The 21,457-nt window shown below is 50.1% G+C and overlaps 1 protein-coding gene across 1 annotated transcript; it reads left to right on the plus strand.

The window, feature by feature from the left end:
- Window positions 1-302: 302 nt before the first annotated feature.
- LRRC75B (leucine rich repeat containing 75B) lies at window positions 303-20,039 on the plus strand. Its single transcript, XM_065646353.1, has 4 exons — window positions 303-560; window positions 5,285-5,413; window positions 8,587-8,699; window positions 19,517-20,039. The coding sequence occupies exons 1-4, from the start codon at window positions 303-305 to the stop codon at window positions 20,037-20,039; spliced, it is 1,023 nt and encodes a 340-aa protein (XP_065502425.1).
- The last annotated feature ends 1,418 nt before the right edge of the window (window positions 20,040-21,457 follow it).

A 21,457-nucleotide genomic window follows, 5' to 3' on the forward strand; every position in this document is an offset into this window, starting at 1 on the left:
TTCTCTCTTTGTCTTCTCCACCAAGCATCTCCCGGCAGAACAAACCCGGGAGGAGGAGGCGCCTCCGGCAGAAGAGGCAGCGGGGGCTGCCCAGTCGCTGGGGAGGCGGGTGCTGGAGCAGGGACCAGAGCAAATAAAATACCCCTGGGGCGTTGCTCCTCCGGGAGCCAGCAGCCGAGGAGCACGGGGAGCCGGGGCGGAGCCGGCCGGGCGGGGCGGCCCAGACCCTCCGCCTCCCTCGGCACCTCCTACGGCCCAGCGCCCGGTGCTCGCCCGGTCCGGAGCGCGGCGGCGTCGCGGCCATGGGGTCCCGGCTGAGCCGGCAGAGCAGCCTGGAGGAGGAGAGCACCGAGGAGCCCTGTGCCGGCAAGCTGGAGGGCGGCCGGGGCGACTTCCACCTCTCCTCCCTGCTCCTCCACCCGCAGAAGCTGCCCGGGGTGCTGCGGAAAGCCTCGCCGGCGCCCTACGTGCGGCGGGTGGGGTGGCTGCGGGAGATCCAGGCCACCATCCGGGAGCACAAGCGGGAGCACGCCGTGCACATCCTCAGGCTGCTTAGGAAGGTAAATGCTGCGGGCGAGGCGGCCCCGGGGCCGCCACCTCCGGGGCAGCGCGGGCAACAAAGGGCTGTGCGCGGCGCGGGCGGGGCCGAGGGCTGCAGCCCTCCGGCCGGCGTGCGGGGCAGGGAGCCGGGGTTTACAGCCCCTCTCCTCGGCGGTGTGGGTCTGCAGCCCGCCTTGGCGGGGCGGGCTCTTTGTGCTGCCTTCGGCTGCTCCGTGCCCCGGCGGTGCGGGAGCCGCCTCGCCCGGACCCCGCAGTGGCAGCCAGGAGCGGCTGCGGGAGGCGACACCCGCCCTGGCTCCCTGTCACCTCCCCGTGTCCCCGTCCGGGCGAGGGGCACCTGGCCGGGCTGCCTGGGGGCCGGGAGGGAGCTGGGAGCAGGGCTGTGCTGCACGCAGAAGGGGTGTCTTCAGCCTCAGCTGTCCGCATCCGCACCCCTTCATGCCATCCCCTGGCTGTGCTCAGGATTAATGCCCCCCAGAGAAAAGCCGCTGCCATCCCTCTGCCGCCGCATCTCAATATACCTGCCCAGCCAGGCTGGCCAAGCTCTGCCTTTTGAGAGCACTCTAAATGGTTTCAGAGAGGACCTCTGGAACAGCCTAGGCTGAGAGAAGAGGTAAAAGGGTCAGTGTATCAGTGGGAGCTTGTTTCTGTCTGCCGCCATTCAGGAACAGAAAAGCCAGTGTGCAGACAGCGTGGTGCCAAACTGATGCTGAGGACAGAGCCCTGCCGCTGGAACAGAGCCATCTCGTCCATCACTCAGTGCTACCATCACTTTCCAGGCAAACTCAGCTCTCCTAAACTGCAGGCAACTCTGCAATCAGTAGCATAGGGGACAAATCCTTCCTCTGATTTGGACATAAAAACACCATCAGTTCTTAGCTTATCACATTGCTTCATTAGATAATGACCTACTTCATCTTGGGAACACATAGAGTTTCTCACCATAGCAGCAAGTAACCTTTGGGTGTGAGTATGTTGAGCAGGGATGGCTTGCTGGGATGCCTGTACAGCCATACTACCAACCGCAACGTGCTGTCTCTGCTCAGAAGATCCTGGGTTTTACAGCACATCCGACAGTGCTGGTCAATGCCCTGGGCTACCAGCAGCTTATACTCTCATGAGTATGAATTAACAGAACCTAAAATTACATCCCTACTTTTCCTGTTCATTGCCTTAGCATTCATATAAGGAGTGTTACCAGCACCACAAATACTTTTGTCATGTGTGTAGACAGACAAATCCTCAGCAGAAAGCCTGTATGTGTGCACCAGTATGGCAGACAAGGGTTGAATAAGATTTCAAAGACAATTTTGGAAAGGCACTATTACAAAAAGCTCGAGATGAAATAAAGGCAACCACTCACTTCATGAACATGGCGACATAACGTGAACAGACTTTTGTGGGGTATGCCAGAGGCTGGAACTACAGAATGTCGTTTTCTATAGTGTTCAGCACCTCTCCTTGAGACTAACATGCTGAAATCCACCCCCAGACCTTGGAGGTCTCCAGAAAGTCCATCTGTGAACAGCCAGGGTTTGAACACTAAGCCACAGGGACATCTGGAATAGAGGGTCATTTCTAAGCCCTCCTTTGGATGCAGCCTGCCAGCTCCTTTCAGAATCAGTTAAACACACAGCTTCCCCACATCTGTGCTGAGAATTACCGCAAACACTCGTATTTTGTCCACTGCCTTTCCAGTTCCCTCTGTTCCTGGTCCCCTTTTCTGCCTGTCCATGTCAAAACAGTGACCCTCTGTTCATCTGCTCATGACAGAGCAGCGGAGCATGCATCTTGCAGTCACAACACAGCCTTTCTCCACCAAGTAAGGTGGGAATCCACCTAACATCACCCCAAAGCATCCAGTTCATTGGGTGCTCAAAGATTTCAGAGACAGAAGGCTATAACGCTAATGCATACTGCATACCGCATCCTCCAATGACTAAACACAAGTGTCAGCCAGGCTGGGGTCATGTAATCGGAACCAGTCCTCATGTCTAATGGCAGCTTCAAAGAGTGTTACGATCAGCCTTTTTTCTCATTTACAAATTTCTCTCCTCAACTAAATTCAGCCTGTAGCTTGGTCCCCAGCATGTCCGTCCTTACGCAGACTGGCTTACCTTGGCAGTAACACGCTCAAAGGAGTCACAGATTAATGTGTCCCCGGTGATGGTCTGTTTGTTACCTGCAAAAAGAGAGATACCTTGTTCACTTTAGTGGACAGTGAGGATATTTAACACCATGCCTCACCACTGTGCCTTGGGCCAGGCTGCAAACGCCCCAGAGAAGGCAGAGCAACGGTGGAACCGGAATTGCAGCCTCCCAAATGAGCAGACGTGCCCAGCCAGGTCAGAGGACATGGGCTCTTGATGTGTGCCTCCTGCTGCAAGGCAGCCTGCTGCTCCGCACAGACACAGAGCTTGTCCAGCCTTGCACATTTACCCCTCAGGATGCAGTTGTATCTGCCAGTGGTTTTTGACCTGTGGTCTGCAGACCTCAAAGGCCTGTGGACTGCTCCTAGGATGTCGAGAGGATGTAATAAAGTAAAGCAAGCAAGCTAGCCAGCAGCAGATATGCAAGATCCTAACATTTTAGAAGACTGCGCAGAGAACAACTGCCAACCACAGGTGTACACTCATTGTACAGGAACACTCGGGCAGCTCCATTGCACATTGTCTCACCAGTCTCAGAAATACACACCTGCAAAAGATAGCCCAGCTTTCCTGCTGGTATAAGGGGGCATTGTCCAGCTGAAACTGGGGAGACATTAGACTTACACCAGCCGAAAGTCTGGTACGATCTGATTTCCCTGTGCTGAGACAGTGCCCAAATGTCACTTTTAAGCTAACAGCACTAAGCCAACTGAACTGGCAAGACTTAAAATATTCTTCTGTCTGCAGCCAACCTTTAGGTGGTACAAAATTTTCCAAGAAATGAGAGAAAAAGAAACAAGTAAGATGAAGTAGAAAATGCCCCTGGGCTAAGAATTTATGGACTATCAACGTGAAGTGAATATTTACAGCTATATTACTTATAAAACCCTCGCGGGCAGGATTTAGAATGGGAATGCAGATTCATGCTAATAGTATAGCTCCAACTGGGGAAGTTTAATTACTGCTCTGACATCCAGTGCTGCATGCCCAGCCATGCCATCCTCTCAGCAGCTTTCTGTGCCTATTATACTTGGCGTAGGAGGCTCCATTTCCCTGAAGCCTTATAGTTAAGGGAGACATTGGCATGATGCCTTGGTACACTCCTGGCTCACATCCAGCTGTGGCTGGGGCTGTCTGTCCTTCAGGACTGGTCCGCTGCTTGGGTTCCTTAGTTGCTTATGGGCATCATCTGTGTATACACAGTGATGGGGCTGTGAAGCATTTGATTTATTCTCCCTTTCTCAACCAGATGCATAGCCAGGGTCTCTTTGGTGCTTTCTGCTCAATCCAAGCATATACAGGGCAGGAGAGAGCAGATACAGCACTGGCTTTCATTGCTGCTTGGGGTTAAGATCCCACACCTCTGCCAGCTACGGCTTCATCCCTGCTGGTGATGTATCTGTGTACACCCAGCTTTTTTTATCTTTTTTTTTTTCCTCTAGCTCTCAGTGCATCTTTCACTGGGTGGTGCCTGAAGCACACATTCAGTGGAGCAGCGCGAACATATGGGGCACCCATTTGCTTATTCATTTCTCCTGGCAGCAGCATACAGAATGGGCATAGGACTTGTTTCCTCCCTCAGCTGAGCCCTCCTTGTCAACTGAATCAAACCCAGCACTATCCCTATTAGGGAGCCTTTTTGTTCTACATTTCTACTCCTGGGGTATTTTTTTCTGCCCTCAGAGTATTTTCATGGGAGTATGAGATCTCTTTCCCAGATACCCTTTCTGACCACCCCCCCAGCTCTGTGGTACCTCCTGATTGTAATAACTGTGTCATATGTTAGATCTTCGCTGTTCTCTTAGCAAGAAACAGCTTAGTCCTTTGAAGTATCACCCATCTGGCCTCTGGGGAGGCTCTTGTTTTCCAAGGATGCTGAGGTTTCTTCCAGCACGTCCAAAGGTGCCCCATATCCTGGTCCATTCAGATAAGTTGCATGGACCACAGATGTTCCTCTAGCTCACACTCTGGAAGAAGGGAAGAGAATTTCCCATGACCGTTGAGTAGAGCTATCTATAAATGTACCATTACACCCTTAAAGACAATACTGCCAGTGCTTAGCACTTACTGAAAATTTCAAAGCATAGCTAAACTCATACTGATGGTCAGGACTTTTGCTCAGACAGTCACCACCAGGGTGTATGGCAGTATCTAAATACCTGGGAAAAGTTTGATTCTTCTAGAAAAGCTGAGGTTGGAGAAACAGGTTTAGAGGCAGCCTTCCTGCTCAGCTCTTTCAGCAGATTCACACATAGAGGCTGACAAAACTTGAGTTTTTCTGGAACTAATTCTCTCTGGGCTCCAGCCAGCCTGGAAATGATACTGCTCTCACCTTCCTGTGGTAGGTGGAAACAAGGCAGTCAGTCCCTAGGCTGACTAGTTCAACTTCACACTGCATCTCATTCAGCTCTTTGCCTGTCCACGTCCCCCATCACAGTAATGCTGGGTCAGAAGCAGCTGCTTCACCTTTGTTGGATAGTTTCCTGTATTGAGCAACTTTCTGGTTTCAAAACACATCATGGTTATGTCTCCAAGGGAGGCCACATATCTAACTGACCATGTTTTTCTTGTAGGACCTGGGACTGGAAGGAACATTCCTCAATGAAGTGCTCTACAAAAATGCGACTTTCCTCAACTTGGTGGATCCCATCTCCCACGACTTGCTGATGAGCCTCGCTAGAGATTTGCAGTGTCCCAAAAAGGTGAACCCTTCTCTCAGCTCAATGAACATTTTGCAACATAGCACTGAGGCAAATAGAGCCCTAACGGGGTGACTGGTGCTGGGCAGCGCTCTGCAGTCCTTCAGAACCAGCCAGTGCATGTCCTACCATACAGACTGTTGTGCATATTTCTGCAGAAATCAGTTAAAACTACCTCATAACATGAATGCAACTGAAGGAAGGGGCATTTATGCACACAGAAGTCAGGAATTTACTTTTTGCAAACTTGATGACAAGGTACAGGTAATATGTTGGGAGGATGGTGGTGCCATACTAACTGGTGTGCCTCAGAGGTTCAAAGCAGCTAGCTCGTGGGGCTGCAGAGGGGAACAGAGATCTTTGCACCTCTGCCCAGGCAAGAAGGAGAACAAGAACCTCTCTCTTCCCAGACCCTTTGCTGTATATAACTACCCTAACCCAGCATTACATATCCCCTATAACCTCCCAGATATAGGGCTGTAGGAATATATTGCACCTCAGGGTTCAAGAAGTAAATGTGTTACACGCACAGTATCCCTGCACTGCTCCAGCACTTTCTTTCAGAGAGAGAGGAGAACAGAGAGAAAGAAAGGCAAGGCTGAGTGCAGATGATCATCACAGATACCACAGTCCCACTACAACACCAGCATCTACTTCTGTTACCCTTTGCCACCACAAATGCTTGGATTTGCAATACATCTATTTACTCATCAGGCTTGGCAAGTGTCATGTTTGCTTTAGAAGGAGAGCAACAGAGTGAATTTCTTTATTCAAAGAGAGATATTAAGTACACACAGCTCAAAGCAAACAGCAGCACCCTAGGGAATACACTGAATGCCTGGTGTACATTAGTGGCATTTCTAACCTTGTTCTGCCATCTCCTGAGGCTCTCTGATAACAATTAACCGGTCAGGTCTCAATAGGCAAACTACATTTAGCCAAACTTTAACCATCAGGATTGGGATGCAGTGCAGCCTGAAAAATCTTCTTTCCAAGTGTAATTTTTGTGCAAATATTATAAGCATCTAAAAAAGAAGAGGATGGGCTGTGGCAGTAGTACCTCTTAACCTTACTCCAGCTGACCTCATCTCCAGCTGTTCTACCAGAGCATCTCCAGCCTCATGCTGTGCAGTGCCCGTCAGGAGAGGCAGCATGAGGGGACATTACCCTACTTCAGTACCCAGGTCCCTAGCAGATAACACACTACAATTTCTATATATGTGCATATACATCTCACCTCTGTTTTCATGTCTTATAGATGCACATGCTTATCTGCACTGACACATGTACCATTACATAGATAAGAGTTTTTCCCCATTCCTAAGGAACAAGTTGAGCACCTGAGCTACCCCTCAAAGCCAGCAGGAGTTTAATTAAGAGATTGGAGAGACACAGCACCCTTCCCAGCACTAACATTGGCAGAGCACGTCCCCTCTCTGACCCTGGCTGAGCATCTGGCGGGTGTTAACTGCATTACAGGCAAGCAGGCGGAGTGCAATTCCCAGTCTGTCAGTGGAAATTAAATCAGTGAGGACATGGGAAGAAACAGGAGGGTAGTTCTCAGTTGTGAGCCAACAAATGCTTGCAGAGCATTGTGCCAGCTTCTGTGCTGCAGCCTGGTGTGCACGTGCACCCGTTTGGAAAGGTTTGCTGTCGTAGGTGACAGCAGGGTGCCAGTTGCAGCCTTGCCAGCACAGTAGTAGCAGAGAACAAGGCACCTAACCGAAGCGCACAAGCCAGTCTCTGTGGGATTCCTAGGGGAGCTGTGACAGGGATCAAGGGGCGCTCAGCTGAGCACTGAGGCTGGGATCCCTCTCCGCTTGGCACAGCAGAACGGCCACACACTGGCAGCGCATCCCTGGGGAGTTCAGCTGATTCAGTCACTGCTTAGGAAAGTCACAGTGCAGCTGTTGGCCCACAATACAGCACTTTAAGCGCATGCAAGAAAGAATCAATTAGCATATTCCCCAGCAGCTTTACTATGTGTTTACCTATCAAATCCCTAAATGCGTATGTTGCATCACAGCTGGAAGGCTGGGGAATGGGAATGCAGGTATCTATCAGCATTTGAAAAATCTGATAGAGAAAGCGGACATCCCAGCCTTCAGCAGCTGCCATGTGCCATTCTGCTTCACCAAGAGAAGAAAGGTGCTGTTCAAAGTCAGAGAGATAGAAAATGTGTGCAAAAATACGCCCAGGAAAGCAGCACCCACCTTGGTGCATTCTTCTCCTGATGAGTTACTGCTGAGGCTAGAGGGAACTGCTGGCGTTGGGAAGCTCCCAAATTCAGACCTCCAGGAGCAGAAAGGGCTGCAAGGAAGTGAGATGGAGTATGGGGAACTCTCTGGTTCCCTGTACCGGCATCTCCCAGCTGGAGCACAGGAGGAATCTGAGTTGAAGTGCTGCTGCAGGAGGAGCAGGGATGTCCCAGGCACATCTCTCCCAGCAAGAAGCACCTCAGGGATGGGGCAAGGATGCTGACTGCTGAACTTTCCGCAGCAGGAGGACAGATAGTCAGCCCAAAGTCAGTATGCAGTTACGGTTTGAGAAGCATGGCCGCAAGGTAACTGATACAAATTTAGCATAGTCCTGTAACACAGTGAATTGGCAGCTTGTCTGCCCAGCTGGGGACAGGTGCTGCTAAGGATATAGCAGTGAGGAGCCAAGACACCCATGCTGTCCCTTCACTGGGCTTTTTTGAAAACAGAGATCTTCTGTAGAAAATGGCATAGGAGGTCCTTGCACAAAGCCTTTCTTGTATTGTCAGCCACCCCTGCCTTCCTGAGCATTGCCTGGCCTAGAGCAGGGCCCCCTGCCACAGCTCTAGAAAACTACCCCCTCTTCTGAGCTCCACTTGCTCCTGGTAGGGTGTGAAATTGTAGCCTGGCTCCAGGCAGGAACATGCTGGCTGGGCTGGGGTCCTCCTGTCAGCGCAGAGCTCCTGCTTCCTGCTCCTCCTCCAGCCCAGGACGAGATGGCATGTGGCACAGAGGCATCTCGGGCCTTTTTACCATTCCTCTTTCATCCTCTTGTCCTCTTCTTTTCATCTCCTCCTCTATATACACTCCCCTGCTCCACTACCACCTCCCATCCTTTCCCACCTTCCTCTGTCCTTCCCCTTTGCTTCCTGTTCTGCTGTGGTGCACAGAAAGGCTGAGCTGTCCCTTTGCTTTCAGGAATACGACCCCTGGAAGTCCTCAGACAGGATCTGCAGGCAGCTGATTTACCACCTAACCCCTCACTCGAAATGGCACCGGCATGGCATGCCCCGCAGGAAGTCCCAAATGTGGTAAGCGGCCTGTTGGGGACAGTGTGGATGGGCACAGAGGGGGATCTGTTGGGAGAAACTGTGCTGCAGCCAAGCACCATCCCAGTCTGCTCCTACTGCCCTTCTCAGAGAAAAGGCAGGGCCAAAAACCTGCATGGGAGCGTCTCTTAGAAAACCTCAGCCAAACAGTGCAGAGTCAGTGCCAACACACCTCTCCCTGATCTGCTTTGCTATTTACTCCTCTTCAGGTAGTCTCACAGTTCTCACCTCTCCCAAGTGCATTGACATCAATCCCACTGATCACACAGCACAGACAACCCTCCCAGCAGGGCTTGCAGGGTGTTTGGCCCCGGGAGCAGAGCCAACCTGGCACCCATGTGCCGAGCTGAGCCACCTCCCAGCTCCGCATCCCACTTTGTCCTTGTTTATCCCAGTAAAACTTTCTTGCCTGTGGCGAAGGTCTCCCATTACAAGACACTACCACAAGCTGATCACCTAATTCAGTAGGAACCACTGTGGGGTGGCTGGCAGAGAGGTGACCGTCCATACTTACCTCCCACTTCTCTGCCAGGACCAGGAGAGGGACCTGAGATGGTGCAGAGCCTCGCACACAGGGAACCCAACTCAAAGCACATTGGCCACTGACAGCAACCAGATGGCAGGTGCTTTCCACTACTACAAACACATTCAGACACCCACACTTGTTCTCTCATTGACACTTGCTGGCTTTTCTAACCAGATAAAGAGCAATCCCTGCTTCTTTTAAATCCACCCCTTCTCTCCTCATTTTCCTCGAGCAAAGCCTGTTCCTGTGACGCAGATCACTGCTGAAGACAAGACATAGAAGTGTCTAAGAAAAGAGCTCATGTCAGCTTCACAAGAATAAATGCAGGATTGGGTAAAAAGAAATGCAAAATCAGCAGCGCTCTCAGAATGGCCTTGGGCTTTCCCAAGACTTTCAGAGTCTTTGATGCATGTGCCAGCAGCTTAAAGTCCCCCAGGAGAATTGACATTTCCATCATACCTTTCGTTCTGACTCAGAGCCAGATCCCCAGTGCATCTGAAGGAGTAAAATCCCTAATACCATGATTTCCAGGCCATCTGCCTCTCATCCCTGTAGCACCACTTTGCCACCAAGTCTGAGTGCTCCGTGGGTTTCAATGCACTCACCCCAACACCCACAGGGCAGGACTGTGCTGGTTTGCAATTGGGAACCACAGAACAAGATTGAGAGGTCAGAGCTGAGCAAATCCTTTTCCAGACCCACTCAGAAGACAATTTCCCTATGGGATCCTACAGAGCGCTGGGGATGCAGGATGTAGAGAGCAGGTCTGACCTCATCCTCATCGCCTCCCAAGATAAGAAGGCATAAAGATAAGAAGTGCTGGAGACAGAGAGAGCTCTATACAGGGTGGCTGTCTCCATTCCTTTCCAAGATCCCTTGTGCCAAAATTCAGCTTCATTCTGGTTTTCCAAAGGGAAAATCCCTCCCTGATGCTACCTCAGCCCTCTGCTTCCACGCTCCTGTTTGCAAGCAGAACGAACCTCTTCCCCAGTTGAACTCCAGACTGGAGAGTCAAACTGGAGGTGTTGCCTCTGATGGCACAGCCTGGGGAGAGCAGAGGACTGCCTGCTGCAGACTCACCCCTTACTAACAACACAGAGATGTCTGTGGCCAGAGCAAGAGCTCTGGGCCCCATGAGCCCAAATCCCACTCAGAGGGCTCAGGCCCAAAGTATTGGCCAAGTACAAAGCATCTGTGAGCACAAGCAGGGAGAGAGCAACAAGGCAATGTGCAGTGGGGGGAAATACAGGTCTAGAACGGGCAGCCCTCCCTGGCAGCCAGGTCCGGCTGCAAGGTGTTACATAAGGCAAAAATAATTTTGATTAAATATTAAACAGCAGAGCTTCCCCTTTTAAGACTGGAGAAGAACTGATTTGCAGTTTGCAGCAAAAGGCGCCTGCAGAGTTGGCATCTGAGGCTGCTGCAAGAAAATGGATGTTGCCAGCAGCAGGAAGGCAAGAAATAGCTGCTTCATTTGGAGATACCAGGGCCTAATTTTGTCCAGCCAGGCTGTTTTCACCTGATCTGGATTCTCTGATTCCCTCTTTCTACTAGTGGGAGTGTATTACTATAATCTCTGTCTCTAAACCTATGTTCTCAGCTTGTACCCTTCCTGCCATCGAGGTCCTGTAAAAAGCATGGGTGTAGCAGCAATACTTAGAAGGCATTTGTAAAATCTAGTGGGGATTTGGGTCAGCAGGGAGGAATCAGTGTGTGCAGATCACATTCAGGAACTGAATTCTCCTCTTGCTTTTGTGGTCTCCTGGGATTTGGCTTCCGGCCTTCACAGAGCTGATGCAGGACCCCCTTCTTCTCTTCTGAAATGCGATTTCCACTTTCTGGCAGCATGTCAAATGGGTCCAGGAGATAATTAACAAGCCCAGCCATACAGAGAGCTTAGAGCATCTGCCAGGTTTTAATTATGTTTGGGCTGTTATGGAGATGTGGTATGGGAGATGGAAAGGACCTGCAATATTGGAGCCGAATCACATCAGGTGTTCCTCCCCATCACCAAATAGCAAACCAGTGAGTCGGAAACAAACTAACTGTAGTTAACGTCCCCTTTTACTCTCAATGAGACCCAAAACATCCAGCAAGTACAAAGCTGAGCCACCCGTGAACTGATAAAGAATGGATAAGATCAATTTCTTTTTGATACAAAGGCCAGAAGCAGCGTCCATACAGAAATGTGGAAGGAGAAAGTTCATTGCAGCACAATGGACCCGATGCACCAGCAGCTGAAGAGAGTAGGAAGGATCCAGCCCAGGCTGTGTCTGGTTCCTCTGCTTGATTAAACCATCAAAGGTGATTCTGGGAGGCAGCTTGCCCTCCGCATCCCCGCCTGTAGGTTCCTGACAGTGGCTGTCTGCCTTGTACGATGAAGGGTTAGCAGTGTCCCAGCTGCACAGTCACCCAAAGACACTGTTCCAGCTGCCCATGTGATCCTCAGTCAAGTTTGCTACACTGAAAACAAGGGGTTCAATTCTCCCTCCCTGCAAAATCCTGTCTCAGGTCTGCAGCTTCCAGCCAGCAGCCTGCATCCCACTTGCAGCTGACCCTGCTCAGGTTGGCTGCCTAACCAAACAGGGAAGGTGAGCTCTTGGGGGCTTTACAATTAAAAATTCATAAGCTGAAGGATAACATTTGCACAGCAGGGACCAGCGTTACTTCACAATTTTGCATCCCTTATATCCTAATGGGAATTCAGTTTGAGCCTTATTCTACACTCGTATAGATCACTCACACTTAATGAGAAGAATATACCCTAGAGTGTTGTATAAATCCAGCTTTGCTTTCTCATTAAATAGACATTTATAGTGTAAAGAATGCTGAATTAAGAAATGCTCCTCTATGCAGACATAGGCTTTTTAGGCTATTGACACCACTTCTGTGAAATTTTGACAGGGGCAGATTTTTTGGACATTACTGTTGTTTTCACAAGTCTTGAGGCCTCCCGCAATGCTGAATTAAGGAAAACTGCATGCGGTAGTGCAAGTGCCACCATGTGCCCCCAGCACAGGGCTGGACCCGGAGGGTGTATTACTGTCTGAGGGCCAGACACACTGGACTGCAATTCAGAGTGGAGAGGGAGAAGGGTACCAGGTGAAGACAGCCTTCATCTGGAGAGCAGTATTGCAAGCGAGAAGCTGTGGATTACAACTGAGCTGTCTTGGCAAAGCCGTGTCAGGGAACCTTATGTATCTTCCACTCACACCATCCCCAGAGCTGGCTACTTCAGTGTAACTACTTCCTTTCTTGAAAGGATCAAACCCGAATCTACAAAACATGCAAGCAGTAAACAGAGAATGATTTTTACAATCAAGGTGTCCCTGGCACAGAAAAAAAAAAAAAATATCCAGATTTTTCACACAGTGACTGGTTCCAGAAGCGCAAAGGCAGTTGTGTGTAGGGAGTCAATAACTTCCAAACTGCATGTATCTGGGCTTTCCTTTGCACAAACCTCACCAGATTTTTACTTTGCTCATCTGGGTGAATTTCATCTTAGCTAAGCCAAAGCTGGGGGGAGAACAGAGCATCCCTTCCGGGCTCACGGCTCCATTTCTCAGTTATTGATGTGCATTGTTCAGACACTGCGGTATTAGATGCACTTTTAAAATGCAGTAAAAGCACTTGTGTCTAGAAGACTGCAAGGAAACAGCTCTAAAGGTCTGGATTTTTTCTTTTTTCTTGAAAACATCACTCAGGGCTGCGGATGACAGCTCTGGCAGATTAGATCCTAGCCTTCACATGGCATGAGGTGAATATTAACTACAGCTTCACATCACCCTTATGCAACAGGGTAAATAGACACCATCATTCCTGCTTTAGAGACAGGAAGCCAAGTTAGAGAATACCAGTCAGTTAACTAAAACCACATGGTAATAGTCATATGGGAGTACAGGAACTGCTCCAACACAATGTTTTCAAGAAGCTGCTGCTCACAGAGATGTCAGTTGGACAGACGTGAGCTGGTGAATATGTTGTGGAGAGAGGCCAGAACTGTCCCCTCCATCTTAGAATGCAGAGTCCCAAACACTACCCGTGATCAGGGTTCCCGGCAGCGTTGAGAGGCAGGTACATTTGCAAAGGCCGTTGGAGGTGGTAGAAAGGGTCATCCAGCCGCTTGACACTGCCCTGTCACAGATCAGAAGAAAACATACAAGGCTGGCAGGCAGGAGAAGCAGAACACTTTGACAGAGAGACAGACAATGAGTGAAATAATGGAGGCTGGGTGGCAGATGATAGTTCAAAAAGAATCAGCAGAGACCTTGTGCCTTCATGGCTCTTAGTTGAAAGTCTAACAAGGACATTGGCTGATACAGGACATTCACAGTGAGGAGGCAGCACTATTCCTTGCTTTGCTAGGACAGACCTAATTAATGAGGGGAAACAACCAGAGGTCTTGGACAGATCAAATCAGCAGTAGGAAGGCCAAGTGTTCACAGGTCTCTTGAACACGCCTTCAAGGACAGAGTGAAGATGACTGCAGGGCCAGGAGGAGGAGAGGTGCTCAGCTGCATCAACACCTACAGATATCTATGTCCCACCCCAGCTACAGAGGGAGGGCAGGAGCAGAAAGGCCACCTTTGCACTCCCTTCTCTCCACAGTGAGGGATCTCCCCACAGTTGATCAAAAGAGCTTGGGTACAGGGACAGAGATGTGACTAAGGGACTTCTCCTGGAAGTGGCCTGTTTGTGCGCTGCCTCCATCGTCACAGAGCTGCTGGGCCCAGCCTCAGAACAGCTCGGTTTTGGTTAGTCTAGGTCAGTGCTTTTAAGGCTTCTCTTTCCTTTTTGATGTCTCGCTAGATGCAGCTAAAGCCAGCCCTGCACAGCAGAACCCTGTGCCACAGAGAAGCAAAGCAAGCAGATTATGCTAAATAGGTAATTAAAAAGCCCAGGGTCCATCCCCTAAATCACTGCTCAAAGCAGAGAAGCCATCCAGACGTGCCTGTCACTAGGTTCTATGCAAGGAAAAGCAGCCAAGAGATACCTGACTCATGGTTAATTAGCCACTACTAGCAGTTCCTGTTAATGAAGGAGGGGATGCACAGTGATGGGAGTCTCTGGCATCAAGAAAATTTTACAGTTGGAGGCAAATTAAATGTAAAACTAAGAGGAGGAAAGTGAGAAAGCTGGTAATTCCCCAGAGAGACAGGCAAGGAGTAGAGGGCATCCCTCATTACCAAAATCCTGACTCTAACAGTCTCCTCCCAGCCTCTCTCCATAGCATGGAGACATGGAAATGAAGCTGGGACTCCAGGAACCTGAACATTCTTGGGCTGAACAAGCTCCTCCAAACCCCATAAAGCTAGCAAGAGGCCAAGCACTGCTGTGGCTGCTGAAGTCCCACCAGAGCAACAGTCAGGAGCCACTACACCCCTTCCATGCAGCCACCAAAGGATTTAGCTGATGAGCAAGAAATTGAAGGGATCCAGTGCTAATTAAAAAATGTTCTGAGCCCTCAGCTTCATGGACTCGAAAAAGGACCTGGAAGAGAGCCTAAGGGTTAGGTCCCTTGGGACAGGTCCTGGAGACAAAACAACTAGCAATTAATTTCAGGTGTCCTAATTGTTTTATCTCAAGACAGCCCTGAATTTGCCTATGTTAGCTGAGTTCCCAGTGACTGAACAGCAACTGAGCCTAATGTGGGGAGAGGAAGACTTTTATCCCAGAAAAAATCCAAAGGAGGCACAAGATGGTTTCATCCTTTTCCCAGCCCACATTTCTGACTGAGAGATGGAGAGTTTTCTCCCTCAGGTCCCTCAGACCCCCTACGCTGTCTGGTCTGATCCTGGGTAGATCACACGTGGCCGGGCTCATGGTGCAGCCTGGGATCTGCTGGCTAATGCCCACTAAAGAGTAGAGCTGGCACCTAGGAAAGGGATAACAGGCAGTGAGGCTGGAAGGAAGGCTGCCTGCAGGTCAGTGGGAGAAAGGCCAGACCCCAAGGAGGCAGTTGGGCACAACGCAAGGAAAAAAACTTGCTTCATGTGAGGGGAAACAAGGAGAAATAACCTAGAAGAGCTCTCACCCCTCAGCAGGGTTGGACAAAAGTTGCAAGCAGGATGCTGATCTCTTATAAACAGGAGGGCGGGCGGGCACTGTCCCTCGCTGGATGCTGCATCTAGCTCCAGGCAGGCAGTGGGGAACAGGCTGTTGATTTCCCTTGCTTCATGCTCAAAGTTTCACAAAATTTCTTATTTGCAGCCTTTTCTCTCATATCTGAGGGAGTGGGGATGTGTTTCCTCTCTAAGCTTACTGCAAATAATACAAACACAGTCTGCTTCTCTGCATCCAGGGTCCAGATCCTTGTTAGATGCAAATCCCCACAATTATAAATCTGCACACAGCACCAGTTGCAGTAGCATTAGGTTAATCCAGCCTCCAGTGCTTTGCAGTCCTCTGCCCACAAGTCCCATGTGCATCAAGAGCCACGCCGCTAAGTAGCTGTTTTGTCTCACACAAAGGAAAAAAAAAAAAAAAAAAGCTTCTGCAGCTGAAGCAATCATTAAGCCTATTTTACTTGCAGAAATTAGGGGATAATAGATGACCCACTTCCCTGGAAATAAACCTAGCATTTTCTCAGCTGCCACACAAGTGTCTGGGAGCCTGGGGTCCTGTGTATCATGCCCTCCCTGCCCCAAGAGAAACAGAACTTAGCAGAGCCCCAGTGTCAGATAATTCAGAGTAAAGCATCCACCCATGTCTCCCCATCCCTTTTCTGACAGCAGATATATTTACCTCTAAAGCAACAGAGGAGAATAAGTGGCCAGCTATTCAGTGCCCTGCCCCAGAGATGGTATTCAGCTGCACAGGAACACCAAGGAGGCGAGGATGAGAGCTGCCAGGGTTCAAAGTGCGCGTGAAGTGTCAGGTCTCACGCTTCAGAACTCACCAGAGAGCCAGGGGCCCGGCTGCAGCATTAGGGGCTGTGTCCACCAGGGTGAGGCTTCCACAGACACAGCTCTGCAAGATGCATTTTTATAGGCAAGCGAACAATTTAAACACAGGAGCAGCCCACAGCGCTGAGACGAGGCTCAGACTCACCCTGGCAGGTACAGCAATGAGGACAAAAGGAAGCAGCAAAAACACAGGAAAGGAAAGAAAAACAAGCCAGTGAAGGAGGGAGGGAATGCTCTGGCACAGGGCAGGAGAGTTTAAGCACATTCAGCCAGGAGCAGTCCAGTCTGGACAATCGATTACAGGGAGATAATTTGTCTGCTTGATTAAAGCCTCCTTGGGGTATTGGCTTGTTGCTGGGGAGAGCAACAAAAGGTACCAGCTCTGGTCAGAGCACGATCCATGACTTATTACTGCGGTCCCTGCATAGCAGTCAACAGGAGGAGAGGCTTAACAGGCAGAGACAGACAAGCACATTGCCTTTGTCCTTCTGACGTTCGCCCTCACTAATCACTGCTTGCTCTCAGAGCCAAGTCCCTCAAAAGGGGACCCCAAGAGCCATTCAGACTTGCACCCTGTTAAGAAAGCTGCTGTTGCAGACGCAGCAGGAAAAAGGGCACCTGAATGCTGAGGCCCGGCAGAGGGAGCGGTGCCGGCTCAGACGTGCCCTCCAGTGGTCCCCATCCCCATATCAAACTGGGAGCACTAAGGCTTGTTCCTTGTAGCTTTACAATAGGAAGGTCAGGGAAGAGAATTTCCAGGAGCCACAGGCTGTGTTTGCACAAATCAGGCACTGAAATAATTACAGGTTTGCTTCTATGCTTGTTTATCCCATATTCCCCCATACCCCCAACAAAGTCTTACTCTAAACCTATAGAGGCCAGAGAAGGCTTTAGTCTCATCTCTTGTACCAGCTCCTACTGGATTTAGGGGCCTATTTCCCCTATGCAGTCAGGTTTACACTCAAGATTCATTTTTCCCTGCTTCATCTGCCCCATATGAACACACACCTCCACTGTGCCATTTGATGCTTGGTTTTGCTAGAACGAGTACTCCATATCAAACAGCCAGACAAAACATCTAGCACAGCTAAAGGGATAACGTTGTGCCAGGGGAGACCTGAGACTCTTCCAGCTTTGAGGCCAGTCTCTGATAGATTTTATACAAGTTGAACCCCCTTTTGTAGTAGTTTGTGCTACAGCACTGCCAGTGACTGGTGACAAACTATACAAAAAACCCCACATAGTTTTTCCAGGAGAGTTGAATTTAAACAGCCCCCAGGCAGCCCAGGCTAATATCAAGCGTCCCTTGGACTGGCAGGAAAAGGGAGGCCAGCCCAGTGCCACCCAGACTGCAGCATGCACAGTTCACAACTCCTACTGCTATTGCAGCAGCTAAGAGAACTGCACCGCTGCTACAAGCAGCGTGGTCGAGTAGTTCTCCACAATCCTGTCTCTGGGTCCCTGATATTGGAGAGATATCATCTATCGTCTTTAGGTGAAGGCCCTTTGGAAAACTCATTTGTGTGCTTTCTAACCAATTATAATTCACCAGTACATCAGTCTCCGCTGTTTGACAGTACAGACAAGCACTGATCCCCTTGACCCTCTCATGATCCACTGAGGAGCACTCTGGGTTGTCTAAAGTGTATACATTTAGTAAGTAATACATAAGGCTCTTTTAAAGCTTTAGGTCTGAATATGAGTTATTCCATCCTGTTATTACCTCTCTAGCATGAGAGCTCATTAGCTCAAATGCATGCTTGCAGACACAGCCTCAGCCTTGCACAGTGAATTCCCATGGGAAGCACAAGGACACACAGAAGCAGCCTGAACAAAGTGCCACTAAACCCGGAGGAGGAATTTGTGGGCTTGAGAACTGACTGGCCATGAGGTCTTTCCACCTCACGCTCCTACAAGGAAGCACAGCTGCAGGCTTGCCAGTGTTGAATGTGTCCATGAAGGGTTGTTGCCTGCACCAATGCACATTTATTCACTTGTGTTATCACATACTCATAGGGGATTATTAAGACCTGAAGTTTCCAGGATGCCATGAAGTGCATATGCAAAGCAAAGTTGTACAGGCAGCATCGCATCCTCTCCACAACTACAGAAGGGCCTGGCAACACTAAGGCTTGTAGGGACATTCTCACCTGCCACGGGAGCTCCTGCGGTGCTGTAGCCTCCTCCGAGGAAACTGCATATCCCCATGTACACATTGCTCTCAGGGACTGGCTGTGCCACAGGTACGCAGGACACTACAGAGAGCCAGATAGGAAGAGTGGGGAACCTTCAAACTGGTGGTTAATTCTTAACCCACCCTGCTCCTCCCAGACTCTGCAAGGCACTTACAGACTCACTAAGCACACAATTAATGACACTAGTGGGGGTCCTACAAGGGGTCCCATATCCTTAAAGCTAAATGTGTCTGAAAGAACAGCAAGACTAGTATAATTTACACTAAAGGACTAGGTTCTCCTGTGTCACCCCAGCACACATTCCTACTCAATCTTGCAGCATATCCCCACCAGCTCCTATAGCCCCACAGCTCCCACTTTTCACATCACTCTCACAAAGACACAGTCCATTATAAAACTCCACATCCCATTCCCTTTGCACGCCCCACAGCACAGCTCTGCCTGCTGTACAGCTTGCCTACCTCCTTCTCCTCTTCACTCCACTTGCCAGACAGACAGCAAAAGAAATGGCTGAAACCACCTCTCTAGATTTCTTTTAGCACTCTTATGCCCTCCACACCACATCACAGCTGCAGCAGATCCCAGATGATCGGCTGACCACAGAGACCCAAATAGGCAGCAACTGGTGCTGCTTACTGACTAATTGCTGCTTGGGAGGGCTTTTAAAGGGACATACAGTAAATCCACTCAGGGAGCCCAGTTTGCTTATAGATTGTTTTACTGATAAAATATCCATTTTTCAGCCTTTTAACACTGTTCTCCTCTGCAGCAATCCTGCAGCACAGTCTGTAACAGATCTTGGCATTCACCTGGACGGGTAGCACAGAAACAGCCCCCATACAGCGTACTTGGAAAGTTTGCTTGTCTTGGTTGTTTTGCTTTCTGTGCATGAGCATCTGTACACGCACATACGGACAAACCCTTTGAAATGTGCTAGTGGAAGACACTCTAGCATCCTATGTTTAGCCAGTTCTGGCAAAGTGCTGAGCATAAAAGCCCAGAGGCATGGTGCAGACCTTGTGCTTGTTTCCCAAACAAGCTCCATTAACCCTTTGCTTAACATTCTAGCCCATGTTCTTCATGAGTTCTCCCCTGTCCCAAGTGGTCTTGGGTGAGAGATGCATGAGAGGGGTCCCTTTAATGATGTCTCTCTCTACCCCTTTCCATCATTAGCCTGAAGACCAGCCTGCAGAAGAAGGTGAGCCAGGACTCCATGGATTTGTCAGGGATCCCCCTGACCATGCGGGATGTCCACCGCATGGCCTACTACCTGCAGAACAACGGGGACCACCTCACCTCTGTGGACCTGAGCTTCACTGAGCTGAATGATGATATGGTGCGCCTGCTGCTGCCCTTCCTCTGGGCACTACCCAAGCTCACTCATCTTTCCCTCAATGGCAACCGACTGACGAGGGCGACCATGAAGGAGCTGACTGACACCATGAAGGACATGAACAAGTTCCCTTGCCTGGCCTGGGTTGACCTTGGCAACAACGTGGATGTCTCCTCCATGCCACAGCCATTGCTCGTGGGCCTGCGCAAGCGCCTCAGCCAGCAGACCACGCTGCCTACCATCTATGAGGCGCTCGACTGCGACTCGGAGATCTCCGGCGGGCACGAGGGCAGCCAGCCAGAGGATGAAGCAGCAGGAAGCACCCCACCACGTGCTTTCTCTCAGCAGGGCTGCGAGAGGTGACTGGAGAACAGGCCGGCACTGGCACACTGAAGCTGCCCCAAGGAGAATTCTTGAGTGCAAACATCAAGCAGAGGGCCAGCTTAACCGGCTTCCTTTGGCTCTTTTCTCTCACCTTCCCTGACATCTCCCCCCCCTCCACTTGCTGTGAGACAAAAGCCTGTTGTCCCCCCACGACGTGCTCCGCTCCCTCCCCTCACTGCCAACCCATCGCCCACGTTCCAGAGAGGAACCAGTGACTTACAGTGAACCTGGTCCCCAGGCAGGGTCTCACTGGAAGACGGGAAAAGACCTGTCGGAGTCAAGAATATCCTCCAGCAGCCATTGGGTTGAGGGAAAGGGATGTGGGGAACATAAAACAGAAACAGGTCTTGTAGTTTACTTCCTTTCTTCCTTTTCCTATGCACCTTGGAAACTTTGGGACCTGCAGCCTTGAGTGTGAAAGGAGATACCCCAAGAGCCTAGCTGTAGTGGAGCTTAGTTGAAGGGCTCAGAGGCCAGGGCTGGAGCCCAGCAGTGTGTCTCCCTCTTGTGTCTGGCTCCTTTTGTTTTGTTTTCTTCCTATTGTGTGTTTTGTATTAACATTTGAACAAAGGGACTTGGTCAGAGACCATTGGATTGCATAGGCTGGGGCGGACACATGGCTTGGAACTGCAGCATCAGGATATTTGCTGTGTGACCGGGGTGAGAGGGAGGGGAAGGAGGTATGTGTTGGTGGGAGCATGGGGGATGGGATGAGTTGGGATGGGATGGGAGGAGGGGGGAAGAGAGGGAGCAGGAACAGTCTTGTGTATTAGCAGGATTGGTTTCAAAAACCTGTGCTTTTGTAATAAAATTACAAGTTCCAAGTGAAATTGAGGAAAAGCAGACAGCTAAGCGCGTTAACTGTGGCACTAGAGGAGCAAGCAGTGAATGTGCCAGAGGTGGGCACCTCCCAAACTAAAGCGCAAAGCTTTGGCTCCTCATGGCATATTGCATACCTCGTAATACAGACATGACGTGAGCAGCTGCATCACCATTTCCAGTGCTGTCCAAAAGCCAAACCACTGATGCAATATTTCTAGTGTTTTCCACATTGATCATGCTCTATGTAAACATAATAAACAGTTCTCTTGGACATGAGCATGAAACACTATAGAGTCTGAGTGTCTGGGTTGTTCACAAATCAAGCCAGCAGCCCACATACTGCAAGAACATGGACCAGGAGCCCTCATGTGGTGCCTGCACAGTGTGGGAGAGAATCAGCAGGTACGGTTCACATTGGTGGGAGTGGTTCATTCCTCTAAAGAGAGTGAAACGTGGATGTTCATTCATGGTAGGTTGCTGCCCTTCATCTTGCAAAGTGCTGATACAAATAAGCTGATCAGACTTTAGCTGATAAGTCAAGTCCTCTCCATTATCTGTTCCCACTGGAATTCAGA

The sequence above is a fragment of the Caloenas nicobarica genome, chromosome 16 (genome assembly GCF_036013445.1).
Source record: "Caloenas nicobarica isolate bCalNic1 chromosome 16, bCalNic1.hap1, whole genome shotgun sequence".
Classification (NCBI taxonomy): domain Eukaryota; kingdom Metazoa; phylum Chordata; class Aves; order Columbiformes; family Columbidae; genus Caloenas; species Caloenas nicobarica.

What these genes read in the sequence shown, in the direction of transcription:
- LRRC75B (XM_065646353.1), top strand. Translation starts at nt 303, where the DNA reads ATGGGGTCCCGGCTGAGCCGGCAGAGCAGCCTGGAGGAGGAGAGCACC. An exon ending in TCCTCAGGCTGCTTAGGAAG is followed by an intron (nt 561 to 5,284) that starts GTAAATGCTGCG and finishes TTTTTCTTGTAG; the next exon opens with GACCTGGGACTGGAAGGAAC. An exon ending in ATTTGCAGTGTCCCAAAAAG is followed by an intron (nt 5,414 to 8,586) that starts GTGAACCCTTCT and finishes CTTTGCTTTCAG; the next exon opens with GAATACGACCCCTGGAAGTC.